This window comes from Lipomyces oligophaga (assembly GCF_038497815.1).
Source record: "Lipomyces oligophaga strain CBS 7107 unplaced genomic scaffold V1516scaffold_7, whole genome shotgun sequence".
Classification (NCBI taxonomy): Eukaryota; Fungi; Ascomycota; class Lipomycetes; order Lipomycetales; family Lipomycetaceae; genus Lipomyces; species [Lipomyces] oligophaga.
In genome coordinates this window covers 1,066,563-1,087,664 of record NW_027117791.1, presented here as the reverse complement: position 1 = coordinate 1,087,664, position 21,102 = coordinate 1,066,563, and the positions used below count along the sequence as shown (strand labels likewise).

The 21,102-nt window shown below is 43.3% G+C and overlaps 12 protein-coding genes across 12 annotated transcripts; 5 read left to right on the top strand and 7 right to left on the bottom strand.

Annotated features, from left to right (window-relative positions):
• Positions 1 to 1,236: 1,236 nt before the first annotated feature.
• V1516DRAFT_680569 (phosphatidylserine decarboxylase-domain-containing protein) lies at positions 1,237 to 3,081 on the top strand. The gene has a single exon (XM_066923115.1). The coding sequence runs from the start codon at positions 1,304 to 1,306 to the stop codon at positions 2,837 to 2,839; it is 1,536 nt and encodes a 511-aa protein (XP_066775932.1). The 5' UTR covers positions 1,237 to 1,303; the 3' UTR covers positions 2,840 to 3,081.
• Positions 2,892 to 3,662, bottom strand: V1516DRAFT_680567 (40S ribosomal protein eS28). The gene is made up of 3 exons (XM_066923114.1): positions 3,595 to 3,662; positions 3,264 to 3,395; positions 2,892 to 3,194 (listed from the first exon to the last, which is right to left on the bottom strand). Exons 1-3 carry the CDS (start codon positions 3,595 to 3,597, stop codon positions 3,126 to 3,128), a joined length of 204 nt encoding a protein of 67 aa, XP_066775931.1. The 5' UTR covers positions 3,598 to 3,662; the 3' UTR covers positions 2,892 to 3,125.
• Positions 3,663 to 4,163: 501 nt separating this feature from the next.
• On the top strand, positions 4,164 to 5,431 carry V1516DRAFT_680564 (Cleavage/polyadenylation specificity factor subunit 5). The gene is made up of 2 exons (XM_066923113.1): positions 4,164 to 4,839; positions 4,889 to 5,431. The coding sequence occupies exons 1-2, from the start codon at positions 4,547 to 4,549 to the stop codon at positions 5,316 to 5,318; spliced, it is 723 nt and encodes a 240-aa protein (XP_066775930.1). The 5' UTR covers positions 4,164 to 4,546; the 3' UTR covers positions 5,319 to 5,431.
• Positions 5,414 to 6,215, bottom strand: V1516DRAFT_680562 (dephospho-CoA kinase-domain-containing protein). The gene has a single exon (XM_066923112.1). The coding sequence runs from the start codon at positions 6,181 to 6,183 to the stop codon at positions 5,437 to 5,439; it is 747 nt and encodes a 248-aa protein (XP_066775929.1). The 5' UTR covers positions 6,184 to 6,215; the 3' UTR covers positions 5,414 to 5,436.
• A 115-nt stretch (positions 6,216 to 6,330) lies between these two features.
• Positions 6,331 to 8,449, bottom strand: V1516DRAFT_713796 (uncharacterized protein). Its single transcript, XM_066924321.1, has 2 exons — positions 7,449 to 8,449; positions 6,331 to 7,406 (listed from the first exon to the last, which is right to left on the bottom strand). The coding sequence occupies exons 1-2, from the start codon at positions 8,417 to 8,419 to the stop codon at positions 6,356 to 6,358; spliced, it is 2,022 nt and encodes a 673-aa protein (XP_066775928.1). The 5' UTR covers positions 8,420 to 8,449; the 3' UTR covers positions 6,331 to 6,355.
• Positions 8,450 to 8,880: 431 nt separating this feature from the next.
• V1516DRAFT_543255 (ras family-domain-containing protein) lies at positions 8,881 to 10,369 on the bottom strand. Its single transcript, XM_066919180.1, has 2 exons — positions 9,906 to 10,369; positions 8,881 to 9,543 (listed from the first exon to the last, which is right to left on the bottom strand). The coding sequence occupies exons 1-2, from the start codon at positions 9,961 to 9,963 to the stop codon at positions 8,993 to 8,995; spliced, it is 609 nt and encodes a 202-aa protein (XP_066775927.1). The 5' UTR covers positions 9,964 to 10,369; the 3' UTR covers positions 8,881 to 8,992.
• V1516DRAFT_680556 (cyclin-domain-containing protein) lies at positions 10,304 to 12,533 on the bottom strand. Its single transcript, XM_066923111.1, has one exon. The coding sequence runs from the start codon at positions 12,211 to 12,213 to the stop codon at positions 10,777 to 10,779; it is 1,437 nt and encodes a 478-aa protein (XP_066775926.1). The 5' UTR covers positions 12,214 to 12,533; the 3' UTR covers positions 10,304 to 10,776.
• Positions 12,534 to 12,671: 138 nt separating this feature from the next.
• Positions 12,672 to 13,832, bottom strand: V1516DRAFT_642261 (t-SNARE). Its single transcript, XM_066920118.1, has 2 exons — positions 13,457 to 13,832; positions 12,672 to 13,390 (listed from the first exon to the last, which is right to left on the bottom strand). Exons 1-2 carry the CDS (start codon positions 13,736 to 13,738, stop codon positions 12,779 to 12,781), a joined length of 894 nt encoding a protein of 297 aa, XP_066775925.1. The 5' UTR covers positions 13,739 to 13,832; the 3' UTR covers positions 12,672 to 12,778.
• A 462-nt stretch (positions 13,833 to 14,294) lies between these two features.
• On the top strand, positions 14,295 to 15,588 carry V1516DRAFT_680553 (cyanuric acid hydrolase/Barbiturase). Its single transcript, XM_066923110.1, has one exon. The coding sequence runs from the start codon at positions 14,422 to 14,424 to the stop codon at positions 15,457 to 15,459; it is 1,038 nt and encodes a 345-aa protein (XP_066775924.1). The 5' UTR covers positions 14,295 to 14,421; the 3' UTR covers positions 15,460 to 15,588.
• Positions 15,589 to 16,984, top strand: V1516DRAFT_680551 (uncharacterized protein). The gene is made up of 5 exons (XM_066923109.1): positions 15,589 to 15,687; positions 15,735 to 15,780; positions 15,831 to 16,070; positions 16,121 to 16,453; positions 16,519 to 16,984. The coding sequence occupies exons 1-5, from the start codon at positions 15,604 to 15,606 to the stop codon at positions 16,815 to 16,817; spliced, it is 1,002 nt and encodes a 333-aa protein (XP_066775923.1). The 5' UTR covers positions 15,589 to 15,603; the 3' UTR covers positions 16,818 to 16,984.
• V1516DRAFT_680548 (60S ribosomal protein eL19) lies at positions 16,985 to 18,358 on the top strand. Its single transcript, XM_066923108.1, has 3 exons — positions 16,985 to 17,082; positions 17,370 to 17,479; positions 17,543 to 18,358. Coding segments are annotated over exons 1-3 (570 nt in total). The 5' UTR covers positions 16,985 to 17,080; the 3' UTR covers positions 18,001 to 18,358.
• Positions 18,359 to 18,576: 218 nt separating this feature from the next.
• On the bottom strand, positions 18,577 to 20,583 carry V1516DRAFT_666224 (uncharacterized protein; the record flags this gene model as incomplete). Its single annotated transcript, XM_066920732.1, has 1 exon — positions 18,577 to 20,583. The coding sequence occupies one exon, from the start codon at positions 20,581 to 20,583 to the stop codon at positions 18,577 to 18,579; it is 2,007 nt and encodes a 668-aa protein (XP_066775921.1).
• Between the last annotated feature and the right edge of the window lie 519 nt (positions 20,584 to 21,102).

The following is a 21,102-nucleotide window of genomic DNA, read 5'->3' as shown; positions in this document are numbered from 1 at the left end:
AGCCGAGTAGGGAATTTTGATACTTGCAGTTTGGATTAAGAGCCGGGTTAAATATTTGAGCCAGATTCTGGTTGGGTTTTCATAGACAAAAACAACTGGCGCTGGCTGAAAATATTTTTAGAAGCAAAGAACAATGCTGAATGTAGGAAAGACTAATTAAGGCAATTCAATAACTAGACATCAATATCATGTATAAGTAATAGTGCGCTGCTCAAACAAAGGAAAAACAGATTACTTGGAATACTTGCTGCAGGAAGTTTCAAGACTTCATAAATATTTGAATTTGGTTTTGGAAGTCTGAGCAGCCTGTAACTTCTACCAATTGGGAAATATGCAGAATCCCTGATTTATTCCAGTCTTTGCCTTGATTTATTGCTGCTGTTTATTCTTGACGTCTAGATTGTCTCATTATTCACCTAAAAGGAATTTCATGAATTCGTAAGAAAGTGTATACTCTATTTAGAAGTGGTCACTGATGCACCTAATTTGGAGCTCACATGTTGTCCATGACTATTCATACTCATTATAAGCATAAAAGATCAGATTCCTCAACAATCATGAGAACATCAAAATTTAATAAGGTTTTATGCTGAATCCGTTATCACTATTTCTTTTCTTCTGTTTTGAAGAGGTTTTTACAGTTCGTTGTTGAAACTAGTAAATGAGCCAGACAGATAAATAGAGATTGAAATTCTGCATTACCTTGATTCCTATAATTCAAATATCTGCTCAATGACGGTTGAAAAATCCAACGATATTCATCAGACAGTCGTCTTTTATCTTGTGCTGCTTCTGTTTCATTTAGAATCAATGGTACGATTTAAAGAAGGCCTAGTGGAAGTTTTATCATTAGATCAATTTTGTTTATTGAAATAGAAGATGCTAAAATGTTTCGGTCAAAGAAATGCCGTAATGACCACTATGTTCCGGCTCGTTTTAATCAAATTCTTTTTCATCTCCAATCGAAAGTCCCGGTATAGCTCAGATAATTGAACTACAGCCGTAGTTCTAAGTTCTCCAATCGCATTCGCAATATTCTGTATATTTATCAGTAGACTTACTAGACTACTCTACAATCAATCATCACATGCAACTTTATAGTGCTGAATAAGATATTAACTCAATCGCTATCACGTGTTTATCACGTGATCATTGAATGGCTGAGCATGTGACTTTTAGGGGTTGTCGCCCTTGCTGGAAGATTTGCGGTACACCTTTTCACTCAAACAATTGTCCAGCAGCTACATTGTTATCTTAGACGATTACAGGCCTATAATCAGGATTCAAATTCGGTAATTTAAAAATGCCTCCTCCTCCTTATGTGAATCCTCCGCCTGGGTCGATGCGATATATGCGTCGGAAACCGAATTTCCATGCTCGTGGTGCAGCTCTACGGATTCCGCGCGCTGCGTCCGGATTTCTTAAATATCCGTTCACCAAGGTGTCGCGCCGGCAGATGTGGGCGTATTCGCCCATGTTGCTCGGAAAACGCCGGTTTTTTTCGTCATCATCTGCAGCGGCGGCTACCACGTCGTCTTCATCATCGGGATCAGACGGACAGCAGCAGCAGCAGCGTCGTCGCCGATTCAGGTTCAGACTTCGCTGGTGGCACGTGCCGGTCGCTGGAGGCCTCTCTGCAGTGGTTGTACAGTGTGGCGAGCGGTATTACTATGGAAAACGACGGCCTGAATCTGATTCGGATTTGCTCGAGCGGAAAATTCGACCGGTAGCGCCTTGGCAGGTGTTTGTCTACAGCGCGCTACCTCTGAAGACGATTTCTAGACTCTGGGGACAATTCAATGGGATTGTACTACCCGTCTGGATGCGCGAGCCTGGTTATAAGTTCTATGCCTATGTTTTCGGCGTCAATCTCGATGAGGTGGCTGAAGATGATTTAACTATTTACCGTAACCTGGGTGAGTTCTTCTATCGCGAGTTGAAGCCTGGTGCACGTCCGATTGACCAACTGGCTACGCTCGTCTCACCGGCGGACGGCAAGATTCTGCATTCTGGAATCGTGTCTGGTCGTCAGGTTGAGCAGGTTAAGGGAATGACATATTCGTTAGACGCGTTACTCGGCCAGTCATCAAACGCATCTTCAGACTCCTTACCTATCGATTTCTCCGGTCAAGAGTCGGCTTCATCAGAAGAACGTGATCGTGCATTTGCGTCCTCGAATGGAATCAAGTACGCGCTGGATCAACTTCTGGACGGCTCGAACAAGGATTCGGAGACGATCCAAGAAGGCGAAAAAGCGGTGCCTGACGCGTCGTTTGCCTCTCAGGCACATGTTGTGCAGGAGATCGCTCAGCCAAGTTTACCCGACCATGAGATGTTCTTTTGCGTAATTTACCTCGCGCCAGGCGACTACCATCGGTTCCATTCGCCAGTGAACTGGGTCGCGGAGACACGCCGCCATTTCGCTGGCGAGTTGTATTCTGTTGCACCGTATTTTCAGCACCGGCTGTCGGGCCTGTTTGTCTTGAATGAACGAGTGGCTTTACTCGGCCGTTGGCAGCATGGATTTTTCTCAATGACGCCTGTCGGAGCTACTAATGTGGGCAGCATCAAAGTTCATTTCGACAAGGACTTGAAGACAAATGATCCGCAACATAAGCATCGCAACACCGAGACCCCAGTCTGTTATGAAGCGACATATGCGAACGCATCAAAGTTGTTAGGCGGTTATCCGCTTGAAAAGGGTGAGCAAATGGGAGGATTTCAACTAGGCTCTACAGTAGTGCTTGTATTCGAGGCCCCGCGAACATTTCAGTTCGACGTACAAGCAGGACAGCATGTGAAGGTTGGAGAGGCATTAGGTCATATCGTGAAAAATTAGATTTGGTATTCAGGTCATGGTGTTGAGTTTGTTTGTGATAAATTAAGATAATTGAGATAAACGTGAAATTGGTGTGAAATTGGTGATATTTGACTTGTGTTTAGTATTTGTTATTCCCACGCTCATTGTAGTATCAGAGCACATATTGATCCAAGACAGATCACTATATTGGTTTCATTATGAATATTTTATTGATTCCCATACAAAACTAATGAACAATTGAACCGGAATTAGCCGCGGAAACTTTTGAAGTGGTACATGAAAGGTGTTTTATTGAACAAAGAAACTATCTGAGACGGCGAGCTTCACGTTCGGATTCGAGAAGACAAAGAATATCATGCTGTCTAACGGGTCCCTAATTTGAAGTATCGTTAATATCTCGATTCAAATATATGCAAATTTATCGGATGCTGGGTTCGCATACCTTGACGTTTCGGATGATGCTCCGGCTATGATCATCCATGAATTCGACACGAACTTGAGTGACACCTCCACGCGATCCGGTACGGCCCAGAACCTTCACGACTTTAGCAAGCTTGACAGGGGTTTTTGCGTCCTTGTTTGTTAATATCGTATTCTCATAATATGAGTTGCTGGATTGATGCTATATGAAGTTATACGATGCTATATTGAAAAGAGCAAAAAGACGGAAATCTGTAGATTCTGAATTCATGCATCTTCATCCGTTTCCATTTCGTATCCAGACTAAATTGCATCGAATAACCTCATATCACATCATAAATGTGCAAACTTACCATATTGAGTTCTATTATAATCTAAAAAACACTGATATAATACTAATAGATATTCACCGAAACTAAGAACTATGTACGACAAAATTCAAATTCTACTGTCAATCCAAATCCGCCGCGGGACCTAGGTCACGTGTATAGGGTTTACTATAGAGCTAACAAACAGTCACGATGTAGGGTTGTAGATTGAATGATTATGTAAGTGCATCCCAATGAAGATCATAGAGAAAGATAAATAACAAATTTAGCACAAAACGGATTGACTGAAATAGATTTGCTGATGTGATTGAATGAGGTAGACCAAACAATCAATTAATATGGTGCAAAAAAAATTATATATGCTTACATAATTGTTTGTATGAGTGAATCTCTATACGATATGTACTAGCTAGATTTTGTTATTCAAGTTTTATCAAAACAAATATAATAGTATAGTTAGATATGAATCGGACAAAATGAATTTTGTTAGAGTAGCATAAATATATTGTTAGAACGATATGAAGTTATTGTACGCGATGGTAGACCTCAGTGTAGCGTATGTTTACGTCTTTCCAGATTTGATTTGGCAACTACACCATTTTAATTGTTGAATTGTCGATATAGATATTGCCGTGATAATCCAATATAAGTCAATATTATTTCAAAATAATTCAAAATTGATATAATTAATTTTGTTGGATCAATCTGATTAATATTAAAGATATCAGTATTGATAGTTTTGATCAGACCCGCTTCTTCCTACTATACTGATTTACTGATTTATTGATTTATTGATTTATTGATTTATTGATTTATTGACTTATCGATACTATTTAATCTCGTTAATTAATATCTGATAAACATAGTGACATCACTTATTTTAGTATTGCTTTATTTCATCAATATATCGCTGCATTGCTATATACACTAACTGATATTTGATTCTCATTGATTGTGAATTGATCTACAGAATAATATGACTACAGTCACCGAAGAAGCCCGGCATACGACAATAGTGCCTCCAGTATCTGGCTCTTTTTCAGCATGTCAGCAGGAAACAATTCGATTATATCCAGTGACAAACTACACATTTGGCAGCAAAGAAGCACAGCCGGAAGAAGATCCGTCGGTGGCAGCTAGACTACAACGAATGCAAGATCAGTATGAAAAATATGGAATGAGACGGACCTGCGAAGGAATCTTAGTTTGTCATGAACATGGACATCCACATATATTGATGCTTCAGATTGCGAATTCTTTTTTCAAATTGTGTGTTGAATCTGGAGGTTTTTTGCTCAAGCAGTACTAACCTATACAGACCAGGGGATTATTTGCAGCCCGGTGAAGATGAAATCGAAGGATTTACTAGCCGACTTGAAGAACGCCTGGCCCCGATTCCAGGGACATACTCACCGGATCAGCATGTATCTGAGTGGAATATTGGTGACTGTCTGGCGCAATGGTGGAGACCTAATTTCGAAACGTTCACATACCCATTCATTCCTCCGCATGTGAGTCGGCCGAAAGAGTGCAAAAAGATCTATTTGATCAATTTGCCCAAACATAAAGTACTTTCTGTTCCGAAGAATATGAAACTACTTGCTGTACCGCTATTCGAGTTGTATGACAATCCCGCACGATATGGCGGACAGCTGGCTGCGATCCCGCAGTACTTAAGTCGATATAATTTCGAGTTTGTCGATGAGAATGATGTTGTAATTGCTCGCTCTCCAGGATTGGGTCATTAATAGTCGTCGAACTATGAAAAGGCCATCGTAATATCACTAGACAGATGTGATCACCTGAATATGATTACAGGGATATAGTTACAAGCATTACGAAATAAAAATGAAAAGCAGTCTATTATTATGTAAATTTGACTCGTTTGCTTGAAGCAGCCAATCTGCGCTTCAGATGCTCTAGAAAACCCATAAACAGGCCGATAGGAAGAATCCATTCAATGAGGGTTCTAGATCTAGCGGGTCTTATCCCATCAATAAAGTGTCGGACTTTGATTCTCAGCTCGTCAATAGTTGTGTCGTTCCAGATAACAGAGTCAGCATACCAGGCCTTCTCCTCGATTGCCATCTGACTTTTGATCCGTTCATCTGCTTCCTGTGTCGATAATATAGCGCCGTCACGAGCAAGGAGTCGGTCGCGCTGGATCTCGGGATTGCACGCAATCACGAGCGTATGAGCACAAAATAAATCCAAACGAGATTCGAACAATAAAGGTACATCGAGCACAACGATGTCGGAGATTTTGATTAGCCACCAATACATAGCTTTCAACGCCATAGCCCGTCTCACTTCTGGGTGCGTGATAAAGTTCAGCACCCGGCGCTCTTTTTCATTGGCGAAAACGTACCGGCCCAGTGCTGCGCGGTTCAGGGCTTGTTCACCAGTTTGTGGATCAGCAGGAAGTAGTAAATCAGGAACAACTGGACTAAAATGCGCTACTATCCGACGATACGCATGTCGTCCGGGCTGCACGATTTCACGCGCGATATGGTCAGCATCGATTACAGGAAAATTATAAGGTGAACTGGCGAGAATGGACGATACCGTTGATTTTCCCGTTGCGATGCCACCTGTTAATCCGAGAATCAGCATTTTTTCGATCTCGGCTAGTGATGGCTTGAAATGAGGTGTTTGAATGGTGATAGTTGTCAGAATCATATTGACTTGGGACATCTAACTTTATCCCAGCTGCAACTGGCATGGATACTATTGTTGGTAATATTAATATAAAAATAAATTCAAATTAAATAACATGATATAACTATTAATCCTGTGTTAAAATTGTATTCATCAACATAATGGTCTGATCAGAATTTTGCTCGTCCTGCAGATTGGTATTCGACGGCAAACTCATGCGATTACGATGACCTAACAGTCGACGACCAGCTTTCGCCTCAGCTTGATCCTGTTCGGCCTGATGAGTTGAGTCTCCGTTACAATCGACCGATAAATAATATGGGTGCTGTAAATATCCCGGCCCATTGAGTTTAATCACCGACAAGTCGCGCAGCTTTTTTGCAATCAAGCATTGATCAGAATAAAATCTGTCGATTCGCTCCGACTTGGAGAGTCTGATCGAGTCAACGAGTCGGAGGATCTCAGACTCATATTCTTCGTATGCACGTTCAGCTTCACAAAACGCACATGTACACAGTGCCCAGTCTTCATGAAAATTCGCCTTCAATACGATCCGGTTAGCAATGATGATCTTATGGATAGATTGGCTTTTGCCAGAGTCGTCGTCAGACATGTATTCGTCGAGTCCGCGACTCGAATCAACCAGTGCACCGAGGCCAAGTAAACTAAACGCAAGATGTAGACCTGGATTACACATCATTGTTTTCCAAACTATCTCTGCGTCAGTCGGGCACCAAACGAGTCCCTGCTTTTCTGATCGAAGGATAAAGAAATATATGAAGCGCATTAGGCTCCGGTCCAGCGTCACAGATTTGAAAGGTGACTCTAGATATGCGAGTTTCGTCATCCGGTCAATAAAGCGAAAGTTAATTAGTACAGCTCGTTCGAGATTCAGACTGAAGCGCGAAGCGTTGTTGGTGTATGATTTATGGAAGTTGAATAGGGCCTGAGATTTGAAATGTGATGAGGAAGCAAGTGCTGATGAGCCAAATGAAAACAAATCGTCGTCAAGATTACGGATTCGACGGCGGACTAACTTTGTCTTGTCATCCCAAGTCTGAATATTATCAAATGGAATTTCTGGCAGAGCAGAAATTAAAATTTCATGAATCGTTCTGGCATCGTAATTCTCAGTTACTGTCCGACCTATCGATCCGAGTGAATCAACCAAGGTTCCTCTGTCATAGTTAGTTGAAGATTCGGTCAATATGCAAACTTACTTTAGAGGAATTCCATCTGAATTAAATGCGATTAAATCCTGCAGTAATTTATCTTGTGAGAGCTCCGATCGTGTTATTGATTTATTACAAGACGGGCACTGAATCGAAAATTCAATTTGCACCCAACCAGACGCATCTGATCGATATTCGGGAATATAGACCAGCTCTTCGCAACGGTAGCAATTCAAAGACAACGTGGTTGTGTCTTCTAGTGGATTGAATAATCTTCCCGTAAGACTTTCAAAACGTTCGATAGCGGAAAACGGAGGTTCATAAAGTTTGGAAAGGGTGTAAGACCAGTCTGGAGTCTGCGGGATGACTGAGTTCACAATGGACCAAGGAAACTTGAGATTGTATATCAGCATACGACGATTGGACCGTACGAGATCTTGCCAATATTCTCGAGGGTGAAGCATATGTGTATACCAGATCATAAGGATGTCGACTGGCGGTAGTTGTTCCGCAGTCAATTCGGTCTGCTCAAGTCCAAATCCATGACAAAAGAGGTCGTCGAAATCAAACGGTTCCGAATCTGTAGGCAGTCGACTAAACCACAGCTGATACCGTGAGACTGCTCGACTGACGAACGTCGCGAACCTCAAATATCCTGGCTCAAAATCCTTTCCTTCCCGATGCTCACGCCTCCGATCTTCATCTACCGTCTGATTCAAGATCCCAAACAGCCCATCTGTCTTGACAACTAGGTCGCGGACAACTCGGAAGAGACGAATCACTTTTAAATGCACATACAGTTCGCGCTGCGTCGGCAATGATTCTGTCGGAAGACTTGGTGACAATCTTGCAAGATATTTCTCAGTCTGGGTATACGTTGTCCGTCTGTATTTAGGCGGCTGTTGGCGTCGTTGAGAACCTTCATCGCGACGGTGGAAATCCCAAGCGGTTAAAGTTCGGTAAATGAGCTCACGGTTGATTCGACTCCGACTTGGCTTCACAAAAGGATCATTTTCCATTGTCGGGACTTTTCGGTTACTCAATTATGGTAAATGACAGGTTATGCTAATATTAGGATACCCCAGATTGATATCTATTACTTATCTACATCTCACAAGTCCCAAGCGCTTATCGATATGGAAACGATAAATCTGACCTCCCGTCAACTTATAAAATATACGTAGATTATCAATCTAAAACAAATAATATCAGAACAAGCAAAAACATTAAACGAAATAGTGCGCACGATAAATAATCAAAATAACAAAATAGAGACAAAATGGCACTTAAATCGAGGCACACTTGATTCAATGCCACAGTATTGCTACTTGACGACTCCATGCATATGGACAAGAAAAAAATCTCCATTGATTAGTAAAATACCGAGCAATGTTTGCTGCGTTGTGCTGTGCTGTGCCATGTGTTTGGCACGTTACTAAATCGATGTAAGACTGCGGTGCTCAAGACACCAGTAGATGAAAAAATCCCGACCGAATAAATAAAGAAAACCCATTCAAATACAACGTTAGACAACAAAGAACGCTTATAGCGCAAACAAGTGTAGATTGAAGCAACCAAACAGAGTAAAAAAATCAACAACATTTACTTCCGCCCGAACTCTTTTGGCCACCGCTAATATCGACGTTGGACGCCGGCTGGGGCTCAGAAGCAAGATCGACACGGTGTTTGATCTGTCGTGCAAGAGACACAAAAGCTTCTTCAACATTGATGTTCGCTTTGGCGCTAGCTTCGATGAACGGTATTCCAAGCTCGTTCGCAAGCGCCTTTCCTTGCTCGGTGGAGACTGCACGCTTCTCTTCCCAGTCACATTTGTTTCCAATAAGTAACTTATTGACTCCCTCAGAAGCATGTTGCTCGACATTAGCAAACCAGTTACGAATATTGTTAAACGACCGCTCATCGGTCACATCATAGACAAGTAAAATACCCATAGCACCACGATAGTAGGCAGTAGTAATCGTGCGGAAACGTTCCTGGCCGGCAGTATCCCAGATTTGCATTTTGATACGTTTGCCGTCGAGATCGATCGTTCGTATCTTGAAGTCAATTCCAATGGTCGTGATGAATGACGGGGTGAACGAGTCCTCACTGAATCGGAGAAGAAGACACGACTTTCCGACACCTGAGTTGTTAGTATTAATTATTTCGAACCATGGCTGCCATGCACATTCATGAATTGTTATCAATCGACAATGCTATTCACTAATATTAATGAATAATATCCATCAATGACTATTAACTCATCGGAATAGCTGACGAGACATATGGGCGGTGGAGAGATCGAGACCGGACTATGAACAAATTTAACCGCCACAGTTATCAAAATAACAGAGATCTGAACCACACAATCTTGTATAACTAAAAGAATTCATATCAGAACCGCCAGGACATTACCATAGCCCGCAGTTCCAAAAGTCCACAGCTCCCACTAACTCCACCTTGCCATAACTGTCTGGACAAATTAACGCACTGGATCTGACATACCGGAATCTCCAATCAGAAGAAGCTTAATAAGAATATCATAATTACGCGAACTCGCCATGACTGAACCGAATTTCGTGACTAAACGCAAGGGAAATCTACCGCTAGCAAAGATATCGTCCGCAGCTGGGTGCAGTGGAAGGGGTGGGACGACGGATTAGACGGCCAAAGGGACAACCAGTGAGGTAGAAAAAATAAACCTGCGGTGAACAAATGCAATCGAGAAAGACGCAGAGGTGAAGCAGGAAATAGATTGACACGCTGAAAACGATGTAACTAATCAAACTGACGAAATCCACTCGAAAACTGGCTAAATTCAACCGCAAACTGACCAAACAAATTACTCCGGAGTGAAGAGAGCGCCTACTTTGCACCGATTTCCTCTTGGAGCGCCCTGCAAGACACGGACTCACAGGGCAGACAGTGACACTCCGGTACATACCCATCCACATGTAAGCAGTAAGTAAGGGGTCAGTGACGACGCGTAACAAGTGCTAAATAGGAACTACTGCATTAGTAAACTGATTTCAACGATTACCTAATCGAGATGTTAAACCGGTAACAATTATCTAGACCAAAAATAGGATAACAATAAAACAGTAAACTGTGAACTGAACGACAAAAAACAGTTAAGCAGGAAAACAATAAACCAGTAAAGCAGCAAAACAATAGGAATATAACTACATTCTCATCCTTGATTCGTCCATAGATATGCTACACGCCTTGGCCGCGACACTGCGGATCGCTCCAATATATTCTATTACGTACATTATTAGTTTTAATTTTTTTGATGTGATTGTTGTGGCAGTAGTTGTGCTTGTAGATGCTGAGGTTTTGTCAGTTCAGGCGAATGCTGTGGTTGCTGGTGCCTAACCTACTGCTGTTCTTGGAATTGCTGTTGCTGATAATGCAACTGAGCACCCTCCCGCTCCCAGAACTGCAGCAGCAAATCGCCATATCTCTGTAACTCCTCTAGAGGAATAGCAAGTCTGAAATCACACAACAATAAAAATTGCAGCTCCAGATGATTCAATTCTTCAAGTGGGAGTCCTCCAACTTTAGCATATCGAGAGTTTTTATAAAATACGTCTGAGAAAAATTTACTCGATACAGTGACACCAGAAATGACTAGTCGATGAATGTTGTAACTATCCATGACAAATAGGTCACCCGGTGTTTGGGGACCTATGGAAGACGCTGTTGGCGGCGGGGAAGGTGACGGTGGTCGATAGGGAGACATGATCGGCGGTTGTGCATGCGGTGAAGCTGGAAAACTCGCATGGCTTCCATAACTGCCATAACTTCCAAACGATCCAGGTTCGACAGGCTGCTGTGGTACACCATAGGCCGCGTTCAAGCTGGAAAGTTGACCGGGGATCATCACTGGATCCACGCTTGACCTCGCAGAAAAAGAACCAAACATTTCCTGCTGCTGTAGTTGCGGTTGTGGGTCAAAAAAATCTAGAGTATTTGCACGCTTTGAAATTCGGTCGAAATACACCAGCAGGGACAGAAAGACCTCGTTCGTCGCAGGACAGTACTTGAGAATGCGCATAAGATATGCCTTCAACGAAATGGCAGGCACATTTCGTCCGTGAAAAGCGAGCACAGATGAAGCAAGACCCCGCGACCGCGGATCTTGGGAATTGGTATGTGAACGCGAAGAGCTAGCGGACCGGTGATGATGCGGCAGATAGAGAGCATCGTTCGCCTCAATAATGCGTTGGAGCAGAGCCGATATCATGGTAAGAAGATCAGAGACAGGATAATTAAGAATATCGAGATGGGGCAATGGCCGATCAGATGCTGATGGACCAGGCAAGGCGATGTTCATAGAAGGAGCCAGGACTGGCTGCGGGTCTATGGCCGTGGAATACGAATGCGCAGCAGACGTCTGTAACTGGCCGTGACTAGGTAGAGAAGGTGCTATCGTGAACGTAGGATTTAAGGACGAGCCAGGAGTTGACGAGGCAGTCGCAAATGTAGACGATTCATGAGTAGGCTGCAGAATAGAGGGAAAATATGCTTGATGAGGAACCGGGACAGGCTGTTGAGCAGACGCATGAATCGACGCCGAGGAGGGCTGCCGAGTAAGATTAGGACCCTGCGCTCCGAGACCGTGCTGGCTGCCAACACCGTAAACCAAACCAGAGCTGGGAACAGCAGTTATTGAGGACACCGAGTGGTTTCCATGGGATGTTGGAGTAGCCGAGACGGTCGAGGAAGAAGACGAGGAGGGGTCGACGACGATAGGATCATTGTGAGAAGTATATTGCGGGTGAGCTTGCGGCCCGGCCGAAAATTCTGTCATGACGCAGACAAAAAAAAGAACGCGCTTTAATTTGCAGCTGACCGTGAGAGCATTGTGGGCAACGTGTTGAATGGTCGAGTATGAAAAGAAGTTGCGTTGAGCAAGGAATTCTCCAGATGAGTACTGGTGATGAACAGTGACGTCGAGCTAGAGGGGGAAAAAGAAGACTTCCTCGGCGCTGCCACGTCCAGGCAATAACACACTCAAATTCGAGCGCAAATATAGACACAAGCTCGACAGATGCGAGTTTCGCCTCGAATTCCGTGGATTTCCAGCCCGGTTTCCTGTCCGAAACTGGCCTTCTGTACGGACTCGAAGGAACACCCGTGAAATGAAAAAAGGCGTGGACAGCCTGGTTGGCGGACATGGGTTCAAGCTGTGTTACTATGGAAACCGCTACAGGTCCCTTTGTTACTACTTTAGGTTATCTGAATATATCATATTTTGTAATAGTGATAGCTACACTTTACAATCAGAAATACTAGTATAATACTATATGTGACCTTGATCGTATAATAGTATAATATATTTATATAATACCAAACGCATCCTAGCTTCCAATCACTCAGCTCAAAAATACAGCAAGCAGTACCACCGCAAGAATTACGACCAAAACTAACAGTAAACAGCACGATTTATTACGAGAGCTCTTTTGATATTGCGAAGCCTTTGTCAATTCCGTCGAGGCATGCTGGGTAGAGTCGGCCACATTGGTGATGTTGGATTCGATATTATCAATCATGACTCCCTGTTCGTTGACCATGGTGCCTAGATCTCTAAAGATTTCATTGAGTTCGGAAATTCCCTGCTCGATACCTTGAATTTCTATTTCTCGCTCGGCGATAAGAGAATTTTGGAAATCGACTTCTTCCTGCTGCAAAATATCGTATGACTGCTGTTGCTGTTGTTGCTGACGCTGCGTTTGACGCTGTGACACTGCCGAAGGACTAAACGATGGTGTGGACAGTTGCTCCTGCATTTGTAACTGCTGCTGATAGTCATACTCAGCACTCTCTGCACCGGGATCTAATAGTTGTGTGGATCCAGGAATATGCGATTTTGCTGCAATCACATATTGGCGCTGCTTTTCTGCCGACTGCCGCTGAACGGACTGAAAGTCGGTCAATAGTGAAGTGAATTCGCGCGATAATTTCTGTTGTGTGAACCGTTGCGAAGGCTATACAAAGCTGTGTCAGTCAAACTTCAGCAATAAACGTCGGGTCTACTCCAAGCGTAAACATACTGTAACATCTGTCCAGGCTTGCAGCTCTTTAACCTCATCTCCCAAACTCTTGCACAGCTCCCGGGTCTCATCTGACAGTACAGTCACTCGCTCGCGAACTTGGTGTGAATCCTTCTTCGTTCCAAACATGCCCAAAAGGCGATTCAATGTTGAAACATTAGACGTCAATGTAAACAACTGATTGGACAGTCGGTTAGCCAAAGTATCGAACTCGGGTGCGTCCGAATACCCGCCACTGCCGCTGCCCATCATGCCCTGAGGCCGTGATGAAAGAAATGACATTGTCTACGCAGATGTATTCCTTATTTCTTTGGTGTTCAACCGAATTTATCCAGCTATCATGCAGCACAACTAAGCCAAACTAGAATCTATGAATTCTCCGCTTAGATGACTCCAGCTGATGTAAACTGTGGATTGATAAACAGGCTCCCATGTAAGGGTTTGGGTTTATATAATAGGCATTGCGCCATGTTCACTTTATCCAACCAAAGTGATTAGATAATCAGAAATATAGAACGATGAGATAATCGCACTAGCGAATTGAACGATCAAATAAAGGGAATTTCTTACTTGGCATTGAAAGCGGTTGCTTGAGACTCAAATAAGCAGCATTGAGGATTCATGCAATCGACGAAGAATTAGAAATGTTGACAGCACGGTCTGAATATAAAACTACCCAGAAATTCAAATCAATAAATAAATTTAGTAACTAAATCTAAACCACAATCTGAACGCCCGGAGGCCATGACTCAATACCGGCGCCGTCAAATTGGCTTGGACTTGAAATCCCGAAGTCATTATCAGTGCAAACTCAATTCGCTATCGTGTAGTTTGGCCCCTGCTGGCTTGCAGTTCACCCTAACTGCCGAGTATAAATCTCCTGTTTATTAGTTTACTTCGTTGCTGCTTTTAGGTAATTACTCAATTAGAATCAATTGGACTCAACCTTGGTTGTTACAATCACAATGTCTGGTGTCGCTATTCATAAATTCACAACCGCCCATCCTGGCGACGTCGATGGCTACAAGAAGCTTCCATCGACTTGCAAGCCTGAGGACTTGGTCGCGGTCATTGGAAAGACAGAAGGCAATGGATGTGTTAACGATTTTACTCGTATGCTTTCTTCTACTGTTTGGGATCCGCTTCTAGAGGCATCTCATGGTATATCCGTCTTTTCTGGAGGTACTGAGGGCGTTCTTTCTCCTCATGTTTCTTTGGTGATCAAAGAAGCCGACCATGTCACTGCCGATGGATCTAAGAAATACGACCAAGGACTTGTTGCTAAAGTCGGTGGAACTCGGGACTTCGAACCTTGGGAAATGGGAACAGATATCCAGGCCAAAGTTACTGCGGAGACCGTCAAGAAGTTGATGGCTGAACTGGAAGTCGGTCCCGATGATGTCCACATGGTTCTTGTCAAATGTCCGTTGTTGACAACGGCCAAAGTTGTAGCGAGCGCTAAACCGTGTGTCACAGTTGATACTTACAAATCAATGGGTTACTCTCGTCTGGCTACTGCTGTCGGAATCGCATTGGCTCTTGGTGAGGTTACTGAAGATGGCATTGCTGGTGCTATCGATTCGTATGGCGAAGAAGGATGGTCTTCTCGTGCCTCGTGCTCCTCTGGAGCTGAACTTGAGAACTGTCACGTTGTTGTTCTTGCCAGCTCGAAAAAGGCATCAAACCCATACCGCGCGCTTCACGGATACATGGCAGATGCCATTGACCTCAAGGTTCTTCTTGACCTAACTTCCCAAATCCCGGAGGGCGCTGAGCGAGTACAGATTTTTGTCAAAGCAGAACCCTCGACCGATGGACTTGTTCGTGGAAAGAGACATACAATGATGACTGATTCAGATATTCAGGGAACTCGCCATGCTCGTGCTGCCGTCGGAGGCCTTGTTGCCGGTGTTTGGGGTGAGTCCGATGTCTACGTTAGTGGTGGTGCAGAAGGTCAAGGTCCTATGGGCGGAGGCAGCGTTTGTGTTGTTTATAAGGTCTGAATGTAGATATATAAGAGACTAGTATACAAGACCAGTATGCTGCGTTATTGGCAATTTGTTTAATATCTGTGTTCTATACATAATTTATTCCACATACACATGCACACTGGAGCACCTCCCAATCGTATCTCTCATTCCTTCTATATGTCGATCTACAGCTTTTTTTTTCAAATTTTTCAGATTGCAATGGAAGCTTCCAAAAATATTAGCTCACTCGATCTTGCATTGGTATTTATGTTACAAATAATTGTAATATTGCTAATATTGGAGGACAGGCACTTGCGATTTTGAAATCCAAGCCCAAATCATCCACGATTGAAGGTTAGCTGAATACTTTAACCAAGTTTACAAGACTGACTTCAACCTAAAAGACTATTGCTCTTTATTAAAATCAAAACTATCGAATTCTAATAAAGATGAAAGCTGTGAGAATGCTATCAATCCTAACGTTGGTGATGATGGCTATCAGTCGGACGAACATCGCGTGACAGAAGCTATACAGATCTCGACAGAACCAGTTTTCGACAAGCATCCCCTTAATGGTGATACCATTATTTTTCAGGATCAGCAGGAATCATTCATGAAAGAATATTTCAACCAGTTTGATTACGGTATAGAGGGAAATTCTTGAGTACTGAGCTCTCTATTCTAACTTGCCTAGAAGTGGAACTGCGAGAAGCAATTATTGCAATTGCAACTACAAAAGACCAAAATAAGGACACTGCGAAACATTTTATCAGGTTGATCGGATATATTTCAAAGATGGACAAAACTGTCGAAGAATCTAAAAAGATCCAACTTTTGCGAAAACATCTAAGAGTGATATTAAAGCACCACATGTGCTCAGATTACTCGGAAGAAGAGTATGTTTGTATGATATTCGATGCCATTATAGAGTTTTACAGCGTAAATATGTCGGATGAAAAAGCGGATTTAGCAAGCGCTCATCTTGAATTCTTGATGCAAAGTATCCACGACAAAGTACTAGGAAAATGTAAGTAATATCCATTCTCTGATCGCACCTGCAATCTTGACTACCTTTCTCTGACTATTACGCAGGTGCGATACTCTCGGTCTATTTTTCATTATACCAAGTATTGTCAAGATTGTCCAATTCTGTATTGAACTGTCTTCAATCTTCGTCTCAGCCAACTCAGCATTCTCAATCAGCAATTCTCTTTCCCTGCCAAACAGCTGAAAAACTTATTTCTCTCATCAAATCAGCCCATTCCGCATCTTCTTCTCTATCAATCCCATTCCACATCCAATATCAGTGCGAGAGATTACTATTTTCCGATCCTCTGTTCTCAAATTACCACTTCCTCGTTGATTATTACTGCTCTTCTCTTGGGAGTTGATCGGAACAATACTATGACCACCAACCCCACATTTGTTCACATACTAGCCCTACAGACCGCAGTCACAACCCTACACAGAGCTTGTCTAACTGTGCCCTAACCTTCATCATCTTCGTCTCCTCTCCTAAGCATCGTTGCTGTGCTTTGTTAGCTTATTCTTCCCGGCTCGAAACATCAGCGGTTTACGTTCTCTTTTACATCCGTCAAATATTAGAGAAGAAAATAATTGTTGTTCGTTTTCTTTTATATATTTTTGAGTTAATATGTAAGTTGTTTATTGGGTGCGGTCTTTAGTTCGATGAACTGGTTGTGGACCACAGATAGAGTGGAGATATCGGACGACGCAAGGATTTTTTGAATCTGGTTCCCATAATCTTTCTGTGCGGAAATTACATTTCGATCTTGTTCTGTTTTGTGTTTTTCTTACAAGAGTTGAGTTTTGTTTGGAATGAGGGTCAATTTGTAATAAGTTCTTGCCGGATATCGAACGTCCACTTCTCATGCACAAGTTATATACAATGATTCAAGGTTTTCTAACAAGAGCTTCATTAGGTCCAATCTCGTTTCACAGAAGCGTCTCGCCGCCAGCGTTCTCAATGTCGGCAAGAGAAAAATTTGGCTTGATCCTAGTGAAGCCTCTGCCATCGGCAATGCTAATAGCCGTATGTGATTTTTTGTTTATTCCTTTTTTTTGTTATGCAATAGAAAGACTAATTGGTCAACAGGTGAGGGAATCCGCAAGCTCATCTCCGATGGTTTGATTATCAAGAAGCCTGTTACTATTCACTCTCGTTCGCGTACTCGCGCTCTCCATGAGGCTAAGCGTGCTGGTCGTCATACCGGTTTCGGTAAGCGAAAGGGTACTAAGGATGCCCGTATGCCGTCTCAGGTCGTCTGGATGCGTCGTCAGCGTGTTCTTCGTCGTCTTTTGGCTAAGTATCGTACCGCCGGCAAGATCGATAAGCACCTTTATCATGAGCTTTACCAGCTCGCTAAGGGTAACACTTTCAAGCATAAGCGTCAGGTTATTGAGCATGTTATCAAGGCAAAGGCTGAGAAAGCCCGTGAGCGTTCGCTCAGAGACGAGGCTGAAGCTCGCCGTGTGCGTAACAGAGCTGCCAGAGAGAGACGGCAGCAGCGTGTCCAAGAGAAGCGGGAGGCTTTGTTTAAGGACGTCGAGTAAATTATGTTATTTTTTTCTATATAAAATTACTATTTGGGGGGAATATCATTGTTTACTTTTGTATCAAAATATAAAATTATATATATATAATGCTTTAGTTGTCGTTATTGTAGGCACCTTTCTTATTAACTTATTGCTCTTATTTAGTATATCCAATTTTCAGAATGTCATTAATTTTTTTGTTTGTTTTAGTTGTGGATAGATAGAAATGGTTGGATTATGAATTTCGACAAGTAGTGAATTTAGTGAATTCAGATGCTACATGGCAATATATATTGGAATGCATTGACGATCTTAATTATCCGAAAAATTAGACTATTGTTTTAATATATTTCTAGTCTTACTGATGAGAGAAAAATTAGTCATTAACTTCTAATCGTAAACATATAATCAAAAGAACACCAAAATGCAAGAACAAAACAAAATGATACTATATAATGACAATACGATCCGGGCCAAGATGAACAGCATTAAACAAAACCTGAGATGCATCAATGCTTAAGATCCAAGTCAAGGCAAAGAACTAAAATAGCCAAACTGGCAGAAAAGGAGAAGAATTATTCAGACAAAAGAGAATTATTTAAGATCTTCACGGGCAATATTCGAATCGTCGTCAAATGAATAAGTTGATTCTTCGCGAACAAGATCTAGTGAAAGAATGCTGGCCGGGGCTGTAATCGGGGACGAAGACGTTGTTTTTGGCAAGGAGGAAGAATCCAGAGATTGAAGGAGATCTAAATCAAGGTTGAAAGCGTGTGAATTAGTCAGAGTGGTGTCAGAAGGAAGCGTCTCCGGGAATAGTGGCCGAGGAGAGCAAGGTTTCGAAGCTATCTCCGAAGAGATAGCTAATGATGGAAACAAATCATCCAAAGTTCGAGGCGATTTAGTTGCCCGAAAATGTGCTTTGTCTTCATGCATTCCATCCACTTTGTCTCTCTCGTCAGATACTAACTCATTCCCAGTAGATGATGGATGGGTGGGAACAACAATCTGCTTTCTAGAAAGATGCTGGCCAGATTCACGGAGATTTGTGGCATACTCGTCTCCGCTCGACCCGTCGTCCTCTTCATCTGCATCATAATCTGTCGTGTCGTAAACAAAATCTGCAGGGATGGCCGCGTTTGCTGAGCTCTCGTTATCAACATCATCATCAATACATCCATCATCTGATCCAACCAGCATGTCCTCCCTAAATTGAACGTGCACAGGATGTATAGTAGTAGATAATATCAAATTAGAATTACTGTCCACAGTATTACCTCCTATCTCGGCCCGATTTTCTCGCCCTGATTCGTATATGTTACCCGTTATTTCAAAATCAGCTCCCGACTCGGCCACAGACACACTTGACACACCCACTTCGCTCTCAGCAGGTGAAGTAGCTCCCGGGGGTGATATCGCCGAAAGTGCAAAGTCTCGCAACGATTTCTGAGGCGAGCTGTCTGTTCCCATTGTAGCTAATGAAGATGATATAGTTGTTGAAGGATCTATAGGTGCTGACGTCGATGAGCTTAGGAGCTCTACTGGAACCGACCGTCTGGGACCCATAGACCTTGCCCGCAGTTCAACAGACGAAGATCGTACCTCAGCTGTACTTCGCGGCCTTGATCGGAATCGCCGATGATTGGCGCTTAGTAGATCTGGCACTTGCTCAGAGCTATCAAGAGAATGCGAATGACCGTGGACATTACTATTATTATGATAATGGTGATAAGTAGAGAAATGGGGTAAATGCTGGCTATGCGCACTGGAAGAGCGATGCACAGTAGATATATTGGTTGTAGATGGTGGTGAAGATGCCCGGTAAGGTTGATGAGAAGGAATTGAGGAAGTCGAAAAGAAAAAAATTGACGGATCCGCCAGAGGCGACGGATCTGGAAGAATAGGAATGCTTTTATCAAATTGTGTAGGAGCAGGAAACAAATCTCGCTCGTGCTGCCTTTGCGTGTGTATTTCCGGCAGCTGTTGACTCATTGAAGTCGCAGGTGAGAGAGCCGACATAGAGGAAATTGATGAGTAGGATGATCTTGCCGAAGCAGACGAATTAGACATAGATGTAGTCGACGAAGAGGATGAAAAAGTTCGTCCAGCTCCAGCTGACGGAGCTCGAGGGGGCGGCGGGTGATAATAGCTGGAGCCATGATTTGACGATGGAGGCGGAGAGAAGTTTCGCGAGACATTAGTTACAGATGGCATTCTCAGAGATCGCTGATGATATGATGGCGGAAGAGACAGCGGCGAAGCCATGGCCGGTGATGTAGGGAATGGAAGATGATGAGGCGGTAAGGCGACATTGCTGGCTGTGTTCACGCCCATCATGGATGCATTCGAATGTTGAGACTGCTTGAACACAACCCCAGTATTTATTCGTGGAATCTTTGGACCGGAAGATGTAGTTGGCGAACGAGGCAGGGCAACTGGAATGGGAGGCGGCGGAGGAGTACATGAAGTTGAAGGAGAAGTGGACGTTGACGCAAAGGCATCTGACGCATGATCACCGTCCTCAGGTTCGTCAGATCCTCGCGAGATTCGAGCCTGTAGAGGCCGATTCTCGTCCTCCTGGAGTCGACCGTCTGCAGACATTGCTGCAGCTACTGCCCCGAGACAGGTGACTGTAAGGGGAATATCGTGGAGAAGGAATGATGAAGGAGGAGTAATTCAGAAAGAGGAAAATATATCGAACAACACAACGAAAAGAAAAAAGGAAAGTAATAGAAGAATTAAGAGAAGAGTGAGAAAGAAAAATTGAGAACTGGATCCTGAAGCAGCGGCTAAAAGACGAGGACGAAGCAAGGTTGGTGGTAGTCAGTTAGGTCAGTCAGGTAAACGAGCTCTCTTGTTCACTAGGGAGCGGCTGTTGAAACGCTTGGGAGTGCGTGCGTGCGTGTGTGCGCGTTGAGAAATCGTCCTCGATTGTAGCCGCAGAAAGAAGGACCAATGCCGGGCTGGAGAAACAGGGCTAAAACGAAAAAACGGCTGGCGTAGAGAAGACGGAAATGACAGCGGTTAAGAGAGGAGAGAAGTCCAGGAAGAGTCCCAGAATATTTTCGGCGGCAATTCAAGGAAGCCAAAAAGAATGCCTTGGACGGCCAAAAAAGTTGC

What these genes read in the sequence shown, in the direction of transcription:
- V1516DRAFT_680569 (XM_066923115.1), top strand. Translation starts at nt 1,304, where the DNA reads ATGCCTCCTCCTCCTTATGTGAATCCTCCGCCTGGGTCGATGCGATAT.
- V1516DRAFT_680567 (XM_066923114.1), bottom strand. An exon ending in GCATCATCCGAAACGTCAAG is followed by an intron (nt 3,195 to 3,263) that starts GTATGCGAACCC and finishes ACTTCAAATTAG; the next exon opens with GGACCCGTTAGACAGCATGA.
- V1516DRAFT_680564 (XM_066923113.1), top strand. Translation starts at nt 4,547, where the DNA reads ATGACTACAGTCACCGAAGAAGCCCGGCATACGACAATAGTGCCTCCA. An exon ending in GCGAATTCTTTTTTCAAATT is followed by an intron (nt 4,840 to 4,888) that starts GTGTGTTGAATC and finishes TAACCTATACAG; the next exon opens with ACCAGGGGATTATTTGCAGC.
- V1516DRAFT_680562 (XM_066923112.1), bottom strand. Translation starts at nt 6,183, where the DNA reads ATGCTGATTCTCGGATTAACAGGTGGCATCGCAACGGGAAAATCAACG.
- V1516DRAFT_713796 (XM_066924321.1), bottom strand. Translation starts at nt 8,419, where the DNA reads ATGGAAAATGATCCTTTTGTGAAGCCAAGTCGGAGTCGAATCAACCGT. An exon ending in TCAGATGGAATTCCTCTAAA is followed by an intron (nt 7,407 to 7,448) that starts GTAAGTTTGCAT and finishes TAACTATGACAG; the next exon opens with AGGAACCTTGGTTGATTCAC.
- V1516DRAFT_543255 (XM_066919180.1), bottom strand. Translation starts at nt 9,963, where the DNA reads ATGGCGAGTTCGCGTAATTATGATATTCTTATTAAGCTTCTTCTGATT. An exon ending in TCTTCTGATTGGAGATTCCG is followed by an intron (nt 9,544 to 9,905) that starts GTATGTCAGATC and finishes CTAACAACTCAG; the next exon opens with GTGTCGGAAAGTCGTGTCTT.
- V1516DRAFT_680556 (XM_066923111.1), bottom strand. Translation starts at nt 12,213, where the DNA reads ATGACAGAATTTTCGGCCGGGCCGCAAGCTCACCCGCAATATACTTCT.
- V1516DRAFT_642261 (XM_066920118.1), bottom strand. Translation starts at nt 13,738, where the DNA reads ATGTCATTTCTTTCATCACGGCCTCAGGGCATGATGGGCAGCGGCAGT. An exon ending in AAGCCTGGACAGATGTTACA is followed by an intron (nt 13,391 to 13,456) that starts GTATGTTTACGC and finishes AGCTTTGTATAG; the next exon opens with CCTTCGCAACGGTTCACACA.
- V1516DRAFT_680553 (XM_066923110.1), top strand. Translation starts at nt 14,422, where the DNA reads ATGTCTGGTGTCGCTATTCATAAATTCACAACCGCCCATCCTGGCGAC.
- V1516DRAFT_680551 (XM_066923109.1), top strand. Translation starts at nt 15,604, where the DNA reads ATGTCGATCTACAGCTTTTTTTTTCAAATTTTTCAGATTGCAATGGAA. An exon ending in GCTCACTCGATCTTGCATTG is followed by an intron (nt 15,688 to 15,734) that starts GTATTTATGTTA and finishes ATTGGAGGACAG; the next exon opens with GCACTTGCGATTTTGAAATC. An exon ending in CAAATCATCCACGATTGAAG is followed by an intron (nt 15,781 to 15,830) that starts GTTAGCTGAATA and finishes TCAACCTAAAAG; the next exon opens with ACTATTGCTCTTTATTAAAA.
- V1516DRAFT_680548 (XM_066923108.1), top strand. An exon ending in CATCGGCAATGCTAATAGCC is followed by an intron (nt 17,480 to 17,542) that starts GTATGTGATTTT and finishes ATTGGTCAACAG; the next exon opens with GTGAGGGAATCCGCAAGCTC.